This window comes from Podarcis raffonei, chromosome 5, assembly GCF_027172205.1.
Source record: "Podarcis raffonei isolate rPodRaf1 chromosome 5, rPodRaf1.pri, whole genome shotgun sequence".
NCBI lineage: Eukaryota > Metazoa > Chordata > Lepidosauria > Squamata > Lacertidae > Podarcis > Podarcis raffonei.
In genome coordinates, this window is record NC_070606.1 from 52,326,394 (window position 1) to 52,341,191 (window position 14,798).

The 14,798-nt window shown below is 40.1% G+C and overlaps 1 protein-coding gene across 2 annotated transcripts in view; it reads left to right on the forward strand.

Annotated features, from left to right (window-relative positions):
• Positions 1-14,798, forward strand: part of NRAP (nebulin related anchoring protein) — a 68,683-nt gene that overhangs the window by 16,423 nt on the left and 37,462 nt on the right. Inside the window, exons 13-22 of one of the 2 annotated variants that reach the window (XM_053389159.1) lie at positions 1,607-1,711; positions 3,212-3,316; positions 6,269-6,367; positions 6,720-6,824; positions 7,001-7,108; positions 8,343-8,444; positions 9,872-10,069; positions 10,807-10,911; positions 12,471-12,569; positions 14,025-14,129. In XM_053389159.1, coding sequence (XP_053245134.1) covers positions 1,607-1,711; positions 3,212-3,316; positions 6,269-6,367; positions 6,720-6,824; positions 7,001-7,108; positions 8,343-8,444; positions 9,872-10,069; positions 10,807-10,911; positions 12,471-12,569; positions 14,025-14,129 — 1,131 coding nt within the window. The remainder of the gene's footprint in view (positions 1-1,606; positions 1,712-3,211; positions 3,317-6,268; positions 6,368-6,719; positions 6,825-7,000; positions 7,109-8,342; positions 8,445-9,871; positions 10,070-10,806; positions 10,912-12,470; positions 12,570-14,024; positions 14,130-14,798) is intronic. The other variant, XM_053389160.1, reaches the window with a different exon arrangement.

The window sequence follows — 14,798 nt, forward strand, 5'->3', positions numbered from 1 at the left end:
GTTTGTACATATGTGAATTCAAGATAAGAACAGGAAATCTGGGTAAAAACAGGGCTGGGTGTTTGAATTTAGAAATCTTTACAGGGAAGAAAAAGTACAATTAATTTATCAGTAATCCAATCAAACAGTTATTTGTTATTTGTAAATGTTTATTGTCTCATCTCTGCTTCTTGGTGGGTTCTTAATACCACCAGGTCACCTCAGGCAACACTGTCTTAGTGCAAATTACAGAGCAGAATATGGACCAAGTTATCTGCTTATAACTTCAGATATAGGAAGATATTTTTGTTGCCTAGTGCATTATATTTCTGCAGTTGAATTCAACACATTATCCTTTATAAACAAAAGGTGTCAGAGTAGCTACATTGTGCTTCTTAGCATAATTTCTTTGCTGTCCCTTTAAAATCAATGGAATTTAAGAATTAAGCTTGAAAATTAAACTTTCAGCTACAGTGGGACCTCAGGTTACGTACTGTCCTCCTTAAGAATGCTTCGGGTTACGAGCTCCGCTAACCTGAAAGTAGGTGTTCCGGGTAGCGAACTTTGCCCCAGGATGGAAGCAGAAGTCGTGTGCCAGCGGCACGGCAGCAGCAGGAGGCCCCATTAGTGAAAGTGCGCCTCATGTTAAGAACGGTTTCAGGTTAAGAACTGACCTCCAGAACAAATTAAGTTCGTAAACGGAGGTAGCACTGTATAGACATTATGCACTGGATAAGGCAAAATATCCTTAAAGGGCAGAAAAAGTCAACCATAGCTACTCTAAATATATTCTTGATAAACAATAAAGTTGAATCGCTTTCCATTTCTGTGGTGTGGCACTAAAATAGGAAAGTTCTTTATGGGTGGGATTCACTATGACAAACATTCCACCTGTGCAAACATACCAGCATCCTAGATGGGGCAATCCTTGCTCACCTCCTCCTGTGTGCTGTTCTGTGCAGGGCTGCCCAATGGTAAGCAAGCAGGCCCTGCCTTAAGACCTTGCTATGGAAGGATCTGTTCACTGTATTTGGGACCAAGGAGGAATTTTCCTTCAGACAAATTGGACAAATTGTCTGGGGTTTTTGCCTACCTCATAGCAATTGTCACAACTTGATGGGAGATAAGGCATAGGCGTGTATCCTAGTTGGACGATGTGGTCAGAACCACCGCCAGCCCAAGGAAGCAGGTTGTCCCATTAAATGGATCCAGGGTAGAGATGTTTCTGTCCAGATACCCAGACTGGGGCTGATGCACCATGGCTGCATCCACCTGATCTTGGACAGGGTCACCCTGATTTGGTGTGTGTCATAGGGCAATCCGTAACCTTGGTTAACCCTGCCAAAAATAATCAACCAGCAAATGGGTTGGTTGATTCAGGATACAAATCCAATGTCTGCGCCAAACCTGTTGCCCTCTGTAATCAACAAAGTTTTGGCCCATTTAATTTATTGAAATTCTTGGGGCCACTGTCTGTACCTTCACTGCCCCTGAGCAGAAGTCCTTGTGTAGGGCTTCCATTGAGAGGGTTCATGAGGTGAATCCTGCCCCATGCCTTGATCATTTTCTTTGCAATATAAAAGAAGGGAACTTCTATGTCTGAGAGGAGGCTTGTTTTTGTATACAGCTCAAGTACAAAGAGCATTACCAGAACCAGAAAGGTCATTATGAAGGAGTTGGCATAGACAGACGCACAGCACATGCCATGAAGGTTGGAAGTCTGGCAAGCAACGTAAGTTGTTGTAAATGCTTCGGCAATATACTATTTTGATACGGCTTCTCATCTTAGTAGGGTCAAATGAAGGATAGCCATAGGTTTGATTACTTCTGGGGAGGTAAAAGCATTAGCAGGAAATGTGAAAATGGGGGGGGGGGGACTGTGTTTGTAAATAATATTGAAGTATCTATACGCTACCAGTGAACTTTGCATGAATTGGACAGCATGCATGCATTGTGTTGCTGGATCACTGGTGTAATATTATGGTTGCAGCTTTTTACTTACACAGCATGTACTTACTCTCCGTAGGATTTTACTAAACACACACACACACACACACACACACACAATTAATGCAGATTAATTGCTGTAACGGGGACACGGGTGGTGCTGTGGGTTAAACCACAGAGCCTAGGACTTGCCGATCAGAAGGTCGGCGGTTCGAATCCCCACGACAGGGTGAGCTCCCGTTGTTTGGTCCTAGCTCCTGCCAACCTAGCAGTTCGAAAGCACGTCAAAGTGCAAGTAGATAAATAGGTACCGCTGCAGCGGGAAGGTAAATGGCATTTCCATGCGCTACTCTGGTTCGCCAGAAGCGGCTTAGTCATGCTGGCCACATGACCTGGAAGCTGTACGCCGGCTCCCTCGGCAAATAAAGTGAGATGAGCGCCGCAACCCCAGAGTCGGTCACGACTGGACCTAATGGTCAGGGGTCCCTTTACATTTTACTAATTGCTATAACAGTGAGCTATCAGATTGGGCCTTAAGAGGCTTGTGTATTGTTCTGTAGCAGACTGGGCATTTTTTGCTTTTGGTTGTTAAGGTCACACAACATCTTCCAGTGCCCATGCTATTTGTCTTTGTTTATTTATTATTGGGTTCACTGAAGTGTCATTTCATTATTTATTACTTTTATTTATAAAATTTGCTACACACTTTTCATTATAAAATAATCCCAAAGTAGGGTCCAATAAACAATAAAACACAATAAAATCACGCCATCTGTAAATAGGTGGAAGTATGCACACATTAAAATAACCATCACAGCATGCAGTGACATAGGTTCAACTAAAATCCTAGATGAATAAATAGTTGGCATCAAAAGCTTGTAAGGTTCTGTGCCAACTGTATCTTAAGGGGAAGGGAGTTCCTGCACTGAATGATGGGTGCCTGTGTTGAGACGTTGTGTACCATGTCTTGAAATGCGTTATTTGAAGCTCTGTGAGAAGCACAAAAAGTAAGCATGAAGATAAAAGCAATGTGTCACAGGTGGAAGTTAAGGTAATGTTTCTGTGGTTGGCACTGGATTAATTGTGCAGCTGAAAAAGAATCAATTAGCAGTTAAACTATGCAAATAATTTCATTTTCTTTGGCATTGACGCCACTGAATTTACTTTGTTGCTTGTGTTTAATATTAATATTACTGGGGTTTTTTTCTTTTCTCTTGTCTGATAATTATTCAGAACAAATGACAGCTTTTAAAAAAGTTGATTCTTTTTGTTCTCCTTCTTCCAGATAGCCTATAAATCTGATTACACACACGATGATGTTGACTACAATTACCCAGCCACCCTCACTCCTTCATACCAGACAACAAGGAAGCTGATCCCTTTGAAAGATGTAAATAGCCTTCTGAATTCTCACCCTTCTGCTTGCATGGGATGGAGTACGATTTGCGGTCTGTATAAGGCAGTAATTTAATTACAGTGACAAATATAGCTGATGATAACAGCGCCCTGAAAGAAAGAGATAAAAGTTGTTTTCCAGTTGGTAGACTCATAAATTCCCAGGGCACTGGAAATGAGATATCTAACCTCCTGCATTTAGCTGTACTAGTGTCAATCCTTTTTTGTTGTAATCCCAAAGTGATTACAGTAATCCCACAATTTGCATCAATTTAACTTGTGTGCATTCAGCTTTACATATGTGACAAAAAATTAAAAATTAAAAAGGGGGTGGAAAGGGGGCAGGGTTTCAGGAAAAATGACTTTTGCAATCCTACCTGCCATTGAACCCAATGGGTTTTGACAATGTGCAATTTTGGCTTTATGAGCAATCTCCAGAACATAACCCCTGCATAGTCTGTGGGTCTATTGAACTACCGCTTCCCATAGTGGCAGTTCCGCACTACAAAATGTATATTGCTTTTATACAAATTTAACAACCACTTCCAAAAAAGGACTTGGACTGCAGTCTTAACCCCACCCATCTGAGAGTAAGTCCCTTTGAATTCAGAATGACTTGCTTCTGAATAGACAGGGTTAGGGTTGCGCCGTTTACATTTATATCCCACTTCTCTACCCCCTTGGAACTCATGACAGCATACACCGAGTTTTCAGGCAATCTCCCATCCAGAATCAGATTTGCTTAGATTTTTGCATCTTGTGCCTTTAGAGCATGCCATGAGAAATATATTTGGGTGAAAGTGGTGCAAACTCTCTTAAAATTCCTTACACCCCCTTACTCAGGCTTCCTCAACCTTGGCCTTCTAGATGTTTTTGGCCTACAACTCCCATGATCCCTAGCTGGCAGGACCAGCGGTGAGCGATGATGGGAATTGTAGTCTCAAGACATCTGGAGGGCCAAGTTTGAGGAAGCCTGCCCTTACTGAACCACAGGTCCCAGGATTCCCTGACGATAGGAAAAGAGTCATTAACTCTCACTTCAAAGAGCAAAAACAAGGGATTGGTTATAACCTTATTTCCCTCTTTCTGGTCACTTCCTATCTTTTCATGTTACACCTGACTAGAAAGAGTGTCTGATGGCATGCACTAAGGTTCGGTTGAAAAACATGTCTGCACATTCCTAAGGGATCCCCGTCTGTTGTGTGAGGATGAATTTCACATAGGACAAAACAGGCTTTGCAGGTTTTGCCTTTTTAACCTTCTTGATATAGACCACTGATGCTACATATTTCCGATGTTTACTTTATTCCACTGGGAACAGGATCAATACTAAGGCTATAGCTACATCACAGATGTAAACTGGAGAACAGCCATTACTTGTATTATATCTGGGCATTGAAGCTTAGGAAACCATTGTGCCAAATGAGCTGCATGCCATTTCAAACCATTTAGCTCAGCACTGGGAATGCCAGGGATTGAACTTTTTGCATGTTCTACCACTTAGCATTTCACGTAACTCCAAATTTATTTAGAAGGTTAAAAAATACCCTCTACACATTCTAAATTACACTAAGAATTCAAAGGTAGTTAAGAGGAGATTTTATGGGGTCAACAGCTCAGTTATGTGCTCTGCTCTGCTAGCAGAGAAGTCCACGCAAGAGTGGAGTTGTATTAGATATGGAAAGAAAAATGTTACATGTATAGCTTTCAAGTAACAGCCCCTGCACCTCAAGTTCAGTCAAGCCCTGGTATATGGCAGCTTGAGTGACTAATCGTCAGACAGCAGGATGACCAGGCAGAGAGCTGTAGAGATTTCCTTTATAAACTAGAATTCTGTAGAGGAGAGGATTTCAGAGGTGCAGCGTGACACTTGAGGATCTATAAAGTGGCATCTGTTGAAATGTCCTGTTCTACACAAGTGGTTTTCATAGCCACAGTTCCTTTTCCACAAAACAAAAACAACGGTATATTACTAGAGAGTCCTGCCCTTCTTTCCACCATGTACAGCCAGACCAAATTTCATCATTGTTTCATCCATTTAAAACAAAACAAAACGTGGAATATCAGTAGAAAATTGCACTGAACACTCCAGATCATCTGCCGATGTGAGAACTGGACATCAAAACAGAAACAGTGAATTAATTGTTTCACTTATACTGATCATATTAGATAAGTTATACATTTTTTAATGGAAGATATGTAAGAATGGACTCCGTAGCATCAAATAAAATTTGGATGCCACATCCCCCTTTTTTTAAAAAAAGAGAAGGTGGGGAAAAAAACTCTCACTAAATCAACTACTTTAAAGTAGCATACAATTTGCATTTTAGTGAGAAGGTAATTAACTAGGGCAAATATTAATTAAAGCCTGCCGAGAATAATAATTGTATCCTGTAGTGTAACATGGAGGTCTTTGGGAAGAATAGGCTTAAAGGGAAACCTCACCATGACATTTTATCTTGCATAATGTGGATTTAATATACTGCTTTGTATGGGTTCGTATTGTTACTGCTGCCTTCATATATTAGCAAGTTAGTGGGCTCTGACCTTATCAGTCGCTGACTTTGAAATAACGTTTTTGCCTTATTAAGATTTTACACGACACTCTGCATATATAACTTCTTCCATTTAATGATTTCCCTTTATATTTTTAAATATTTAAAACCACAATTTAACACAATTGACAAGGCTAACCAATTAAAAATGCTGGAAAATGAAAGTGAGCAAGAGACAGAAAGAAAGCTGTTAATTTTATATAAATACCAGACCAATGAAATTGCACTGTAGTTAAAAAAAACAAAACCCCACAGGATTTCTGCTTTTGGTTAACTGCTGCGAATATTCTAGATAACGTTATATTTGCCATTTGTATTAAAAGCTACCTTGAGAATTGCTTTACGAAACCTTTTGTGGTAGTCATAATGTGTTTCTCCATTTTTTAATTTAGGTAAACTATAAGCAAAGTATAGACAAGCTGAAATACAGCTCTGTTACCAGCACACCTCAGATTGTTCAAGCGAAAATCAATGCTCAGCAGCTTAGTGATGTAAGTCCTATTTCCATTGTACCCCAACACATGAGAAGTATTACATAAATAAGAAGGTATCTTGCAGTTGTTTCGTGGATAACATTTTGCAAGTAAAAGGCATTCTGGGGAGTCAGTTTCAGAGCCCCCTTAAGAAGTATTGCAGCCTCACATTTAGGCAGATTTATTTTTTATTATTGTTCAGACATTTTTTTGGGGGGGAAGCTAGGGAGTAGTCATAGTCACTCTTCGTATAATTTCAGATTTTATTTCCTAACGACTTTTTAAGAATAGCTTTTAACAATTAACACTCCTCTTGCCGTTAAATATAATTGTATTTGACATGTTGAATATGCTTTTGATTGTTTGGCAGCTGAACTACCGAGCCCAGTATGAGAAAACCAAAACACAATATACTTTGCCACAGGATGTCCCACAGTTAGTCAAGGCCAAAGCCAATGCGGAATTATACAGTGAGGTAAGGGAACCTACAAATATACATTTGCATAATATACACAAAGATGTGATTTTCATTAGAAACATAAGTCACATGCTACGCTAGCTGATTTTATAGTTTGTTGAGCAAATTGCCTGCTAGTTTTTTGCCTATCTTTGTTCACATTAATGACTTACTACTGTATTTCCTTCCCTCAGATTAAGTATAAAGAAGGCTGGCAGAAAAGCAGGGGCCACGGCTTTGAAATGAATTTGGATTCCATGTCTTTGCTCGCTGCCAAAGCTTCAAGGGATCTTGCCAGTGATGTAGGTTATACGTATTTATCTGGGGCATATTACTAAGAGACATCTACAATAATATAGAGAAATGAAAACATGTTGAGTTGGGGCTTTAAGATGGAAATTTCCTTAAAAAATAATCTGTCACAAACTCTGATAAACTAACGGAGAAATGTAGTAACATTCTAGTTGTCTGACTTACCTCAGTGTTTGAAAGTGGCTCTTTAAATTGCCTAAAACCTAAAATAAATAATTATAAAGTGAATATATTTCCAGATTTGAAAATTCGACCTGCTGCTTGAAATATCTTAATGGGCCAGTGATCCTTTCATCCTCAAGGGCCAAAAGAATGGGTGGCATCCATTGTTGCAAGAGCAGACTTTCAATCACCCAATGGAATTTCCGCTTCCTCATCTCAGCCTTACCTCCCTAATCTGCTCTGGATAGTTGCTCAGGCCTGCTGAGCAGATTTGGAGGACACAGGTGGCTGCAAGGAGGAGAAGAGGAAGGGAAAGTCTTGTTGCATGAGAAGAAATGTGTTGTCCTTGAGGAGGGACACATATGTAAGTCACCCATTTTCTTTTCCTCCATTTTACAATATTTTCAAACAGTGTCATTCTGCACAGTCGTACCTTGGTTGTTGAACACCTTGGTACTCCGACGTTTTGGCTCCCGAACGCTTCAAATACAGAAGTGAGTGTTCTGGTTTGCGAACGTTTTTTGGAAACCAAATGTCCAACGCAGCTTCCAATTGAGTGCAGGAAGCTCCTGCAGCCAATCGGAAGCTGTGCCTTGGTTTTTGAACCGTTCTGGGAGTTGAACAGACCTCCTGGAATGAATTAAGTTTGACAACCAAGGTACCACTGTAGTCTGCTTTATTTATTTCACTTATATTTACTTTTAAGACTATATTTTCTAGACATTGGTACTACCTATATATTTATACAAGATTAACTTATCTTCCTTTGCAATTATTTGAAGAATCTAACATTTCCCAGTGTAATCTCTCAATTTCTTCCTACATTAGTTTAGCTGTTCCTTTCGAGCCTTTTTTTTTTTTTTGCTATAGTTTAAAATGCAACAGAAAGTGTACTACTTGGCAGACAAACTGGATGAGATTTGAGCAGTTGGCTTTCCGTTTTTGTCAGTAGAAAAAATAAGGGGAAGAGGTTCTTTTTTAAAGAGCACTTTTAAAAGAAAGATACAGTTTGGCCGGCATTTATCTGTCTTTTGAGCAAAATGTTGCCTATTTTCTCCACAGATTAAATACAAAGAAGAATATGAGAAAACGAAAGGAAAAGCAATGGCAACCAAAGATTCAAGACTTATTCACTCTTTACAAGTAGCCAAAATGAGCAGTGAGGTAAATGGCTTCCCATTACTATTTTAAATTTTGTTTTTAATGATGAAACTCCTACTCTCATTATTACCTTGGGATTTATATATCCTTTACTGTACATAATAATAAAAAAATACCTCTTCCTGTTGTATCTGGTAAGAGGGTGGTTGCACAAAACTCATGGTTATGCGAGCAGAAGCATGTCACAGACTCATTAAATCTCTCCCCTTCCAGGCCCTTCTAGTTTTTCCCCTTCTTTTCCTGACCATCTGGACCGTCGCTTACCATGGTTATTGCAAAAAAAGAACTCTAAAAGAAAAATGAGTCCTTCAATGCCTGTCAAAGCCGTTACAGTTTATTGTTGTAACAGAAAATAATAAACGTACTCTTAAAAATGGTTCACCTTAATCAGGGTTTGCAAAACCAACCATGGTTAGCACCAACAGAGATGTAATGTTGCACCGTGGTTAACAGTCGTGAATAGATTCACACGGATGAGTGGAGAGGGAGAAAGTGCATGCGGTCACTTTGCACTCCTAATCTCTTGTGCATGTTCAGAAAATTGATAATGTTAGTTCTGCACCTAGGTAAAGGTAAAGGGACCCCTGACCATTAGGTCCAGTTGTGACCGCCTCTGGGGTTGCGGTGCTCAACTCACTTTATTGGCCGAGGGAGCCAGCGTACAGCTTCCGGGTCATGTGGCCAGCATGACTAAGCCGCTTCTGGTGAACTAGAGCAGCGCACGGAAACGTCGTTTACTTTCCCGCGGGAGCGGTACCTATTTATCTACTTGTACTTTGACGTGCATTTGAACTGCTAGGTTGGCAGGAGCAAGGGACCGAGCCACGGGAGCTCACCCCATCGTGGGGATTCAAACCTCTGACCTTCTGATCGGCAAGTCCTAGGCTCCGTGGTTTAACCCACAGCGCCACCCGTGTCCCTGCACTAGGCCCTAGTTCCAAGAAATACTGCATCGAAATATTTGTTGAAAATAAACAAGGCTTGCAGTTCTGTGCCTATGCACTTTACTGTAAACCCCATTGAAATCAGTGGGATTTACATCAGAAATTATATACATAAGATCATTATGTTGTTAACTTTAATGTAAAGTGAACACCGACACATTTTTGTGTGTGGAGATAAAGCATAAAACATTTTACACGCTATATACATAATGATAATGAATGATAAATGTATGTTAAGTGATGCTGAGAAACAGTGAGCCGCTACAGGTATCTGAAAGAAGCATTCACAACCAGGGCATAAAGGTTGGATCAGAACTTCAGTCTTTTCAAGCCTCAATCAGGGAAGCATAAATCTGTATATAGCAATTATATTCTAAAGAGTAAGACTGTTGAATATATAGTAGAGATGGTTGCTATTATTCTCCTGCTGTTTTCACCTATACTCTTTTTGTAAAATGCTGAATGCAATATTTTGATATTCCCTAGATTGCATATAAAAAAGAATCTGAGAAGAATAAAGCTCATTTCCACTTACCAATGGACATGATAAACTTGGAACATGCCAAGAAGGCCCAGACTCTGGCTAGTGACCTTGACTATAGGAAGAAATTTCATGAATATACGGTGGTTCCAGAAGACCTAAAGACACAGTGGGCCAAAAAAGCCTATGGACTACAGAGTGAGGTAGGAGCAAAGGTCGAAAGCTGATGATGGCAGTGGTGTTACCAGAATTTATTGACTGCAAGTGTAGCCAATGTGGTGCCTTCCAGATATTGCTGTTAGTCCCAGCCAGCATGACCACTGAGCAGGGATGAAGGAAATTGTAGCCCAAGAACATCTGGAGGGCAACTTGTTAGCTACTATTGTTTCCGAGTAGCTCAACTCTTTGTCATTACAAGCCAGATATTACATTAAACCAATCCATGGGTCTCATATGGGAATGCAGACAACTCAAGTGTCAAATTCAATCCAATTTAAATTTTGTCCAATAGAAGATATTAACTTTTAGTGGAAAGACTTTGCAGGAAGACAGCTTTAGCAGAGTTCTAATGCTTGCCATCAGTATTTGTGTGGAAGAGAATTTGTAGGTAATAACAAAGCCTATAACTTAAGGACTTGTCACCTATGGCTGGCAAAATCATGTATTTTTGTGATACAACTAAATCTACCTACCTGCTGTAGGAGCCAACTCCTGGTGGCCAAGGTCCATTTGCCCCCCCCCAATAATATATTTGTGGGGGCTGGGATCCCCAAAGTAGATGGGTATTGCCATTCAAATGGAGTGCATTCATTGCGTCTTGTGGTTGATTATATGGGACGGGGCTTACCTGTCCCCCCCCTAATATTTTATTCAAGTTGTTAGCCCTGCTGCCTACCTACCTAATCAGTCTGTGAAATAATGAGCTTTCTTTTGTCTTCAGCTTCAGTACAAGACAGACCTTACATGGATGAAGGGAGTTGGGTGGCTAGCAGACGGGAGTCTCAATATTGAGCAAGCAAAGAAAGCAGGAGAACTTATTAGTGAGGTATGTCTCTTGATTTTCCTGTTAAGTATAATAAAGTCTGGCAGGACCTTCCTGGAAGATGGAAGCAGACTGAAATATTTTGAAACTATGGCACTGTATTATAATTGGATGGTTTATCAAGTCTCTGGAGAACTGTCAGACATGCCTGTTGGGTTGAGTTCGGCTTCTTCGGTCACAAGTTCTGCTAACTTATCAAAGAAAAACAGAAATTAAAAGAAAGAAAATTAGAAGATATGTAAGAGTGAAAAGAAGGAATAGGAGCTAGTTTGGCTTATTTAAAGTTGCCAGTGATTACACTCTGATACTATAGATCCTTGACATCAGGCTATGCAGGTATTCTGAAGTAGAGGCAGGAAGAAACAGCTGCGCTCAGATCTAATATCTTGCAGGGAAGCAAATTGACATCTACTGCTGGGGTTTGCCACATAAATACTTATTGTCAAAAATGCTGAACCCAGCCATGATCAGGTGACACAATTCTTTATTTCTGAACTGTATAAAAGGTGTATCAGTTGAAAACTAACACGTACCTTGGATGCTTCTATTTCCAGCCAAGGACTTGGCATTTTGTTATTCTTTGTATGACATCATATAGAGCTGAACATAATTTTTGAAAACAACTCGTTCCTAATATGCCTCACTCTCTCCCACACCTTGAATGTGGAATAATGAGCATCTCTTTGAAATCTTTATGCACTTTAATGAAAATAAATCAATCTCAGTCTTATTTTCAGCTGGGAACATCACAGGGCAAGAGTGGGTGTGTTTGCTCTGAGACAGGGTCTTTGCCTGCAGAAATGCCAAGTTGAGGCGTGCATGTAACACATACCCTGGAGTTGCTTGTGTGTTTGATTGATGAATTGTTAGTACAAGAGAATCACATGAAGTATGCAAAAGAATGTGCCTCTTCTTTATCAACAGACATTACTGTGAAAAGGCTGTCTTTTCCTTCTTCTTACGGTGTTTTTGACAGCAACAAATTCGGGCCTCATTCAGAAATAACATGGTTTCTGTTATGTTGAGCATTTGCCACAGATGTTGAAATGCAATGCAGATTGTGAACTTTTCAGGGCTGCATTTTTCATGGCTTAGCTCCCAGCAGTGCAGCAGGAGCGCACGAGGAGCAAAGCAGCGATGATTTCTGCCCTGAGTACCATTGGACTGTTTGTTGAACTATAAACCATAGTTAGGCTTGGCTCTACTTGAAAGCAACTTGTGAAGTAGGCATGTGTGTGTGGACAAAAAAAGAACCTGGTTCATGTTGAAACCAAATAGCTAAAATGATCCATTGGGGTGGGGTGGGGGGAATAATTAATCAGTGTAAAATGATAGCATAAAAGTTGGGAAACAGAATGGTTATTCCACTTTATGTACTCCACCACTGTGTTATCTGAGTAACCTTGCCTCTAATTCTGAGTTGGTTTTAACATGAAAAGATTGTGTTGTTGTTGCTAGTGCTGGGAGTAAGTGGAAGGCATAACTTGTCATTTTTTTTTTACCTTTGAGAAATGTGGTAATGTTATCTATACCATCTTTTTTTAAAAATGCATTTCAATTAGAAAAAGTACAGACAGAAGGCTGATGCTCTAAAGTTCACAAGTGTGGCAGACAGTTCCCAGATCAAACATGCGAAGAAAAGCCAGGAACTGCAGAGTGATGTGAGTCTCCTACTTTACCTTCTCTCCACACAGATTCTTTATCATTAAAACAGGTAATTCTTGGGGACAGGCACCACCACTGAAAAAGCAATAGGATCCAGCCACGGAAATTTGTCATTGCTTTACATAGTTTTGAGGTGTACTTCTAAGATTTTTTTGAACTCCCTGTACTTCTGCAGGTAGAAAACCTTTAAACCCAAAGGGTTATCAAGAGGCGTGCTGACCAGGTTTCAGATACTATGGTGATAAAGGCCATGTACCTAACTAGAGAGAAAAAGACTAAATTGGATCTTTTAGAACATCTGCATGGACCTCTGCGGCTGTTCTTCCTCAGTGAGGCTATTCTTTCTGTCATTAAAAATACACTGCCTGTCTTGCGTGGTACCTGGATTAGATTGTCTGCACATGGCTTCATTTTAAAATATTTCCCATTGCTTAGACTTTATTTTTTTTATTATTATTATTAATAATAATTAATAATAATAATCCAGTTTCATTCCCCTTAGTTTTGCCTTTACACAATAAGGGAAATCAGTGTTTTATTTAGTGCAGAAGTGGAGAATCTGTGGTCCTCCAGATGTTGCTGGATTACAAGTCCCATCATCCCTTATCATTGGCTGGTGCTGATGTGAGTTGTAGTCCAGCAACTTCTGGAGCACCACAGGCTCCACACCACTGTTTGAGCAGTATTGCTTTCACCAATACAGGTTAGCAATGTAGTGTAGATGTATAATATAGCTTACAATCCAGTAGCTAGCACAAGTGAGGCCACGGAGCGGGGGAGGGGAATCATTGGCCCTCCAAGGACTACAACTCCCACCCTTTCTGACCATTGGTTACTATGGACTCCAACATCATCTGGAGGGCTGAGAGTTCGCTATCCCTGTCTTGGTGTTTGGGGAAATGGCAGAAGTAGGCCGCCATCCCTTGTTAACGTTCTGAACAAGATAATCTAAGTCTGTGTACACACTATTCGTTTAAAGCGCTTTTGAAACACATTCTTTCTCTTAAATAATTATGTGCGCTGTAGTTTATCTCTCTCAGAGTTCTCAACAAACTGCAGTGCCCGTGTGTGTGTGTGTGTGTGTGTGTGTGTGTGGACTGTGCTTCAAACGTGCTTTAAAGGCACAACCCTCAGTTTAAGTGAAACTATTGTCTAGTGAGGGTTTCAGACTGAGGTAAAAGACACAGTCAGCCAGTCATTCCACAAGTGTTTTAGCACTCATGCTCTTTCATCTTTCTTTTCATTTTATTCTTTGATATCAACCATAATTGTTCAGTCTAAAACATAAATTGATTTTGAGGCAACTTAAAAAAAAAAAGTAATTGAGGGTACAAACCATACACTAAGTGGATGTAAGTATCCAGGAAGTTTACCTTTGAAAATTGTTACGTATTGCTTCTTAAAACAAATATGCCCAGTGCTGATACTGTTTGGTCTGCCTTTGTAAACAGGTTGCATACAGGTCAGGAAAAGAGGGTTTTCTTCATAATTACAGCATCAGCAAAGATGAGCCCCTCTTCATACAAGCCAGAAGAAATGCAGCAAATATCAGTGAGGTATGGATGGATGGGAATCCTGTGCTTTCATGCTATTGAAACAATTATTCTGTGGCTAGTAATTGAAGTTTTCTCAAGAGTGGTTCAATGCATATATACTATAAATATATGGTTGTTTGGGGTTTATTTTTACCACTTTAACTATCTTTGCTTCCCACAAAGAATTTTGGTAATTACAGTTTAATAAGAGTGTTTGGAATGCAAGCCACTGCCAGATAACTACATTTTCCAGGGGGCCTTAGGAGAAGAAATAACTATTGGGCTTGTTTTGCTCTGTGTTATAGTAGTTATGCCCTTAAACTGCTCTTTCAGCCCTTTAACATATGCAATACAGTGGTACCTCGGGTTACAGATGCTTCAGGTTACATACGCTTCAGGTTACAGACTCCGCTAACCCAGAAATAGTACCTTGGGTTAAGAACTTTGCTTCAGGATGAGAACAGAAATCATGCGGCGGCAGCGGGAGGCCCCATTAGCTAAAGTGGTACCTCAGGTTAAGAACAGTTTCAGGTTAAGAACGGATCTCCAGAACGAATTAAGTTCTTAACCCGAGGTACCACTGTATTGGTATGCTAATGGAGGAACTCCTAAATGTAAGCATTAGGCAACATGCGGGTTAGAATAAGAACAATTTTATCCAGTGTGTTTTTAATAGCTCATGAAGCCACA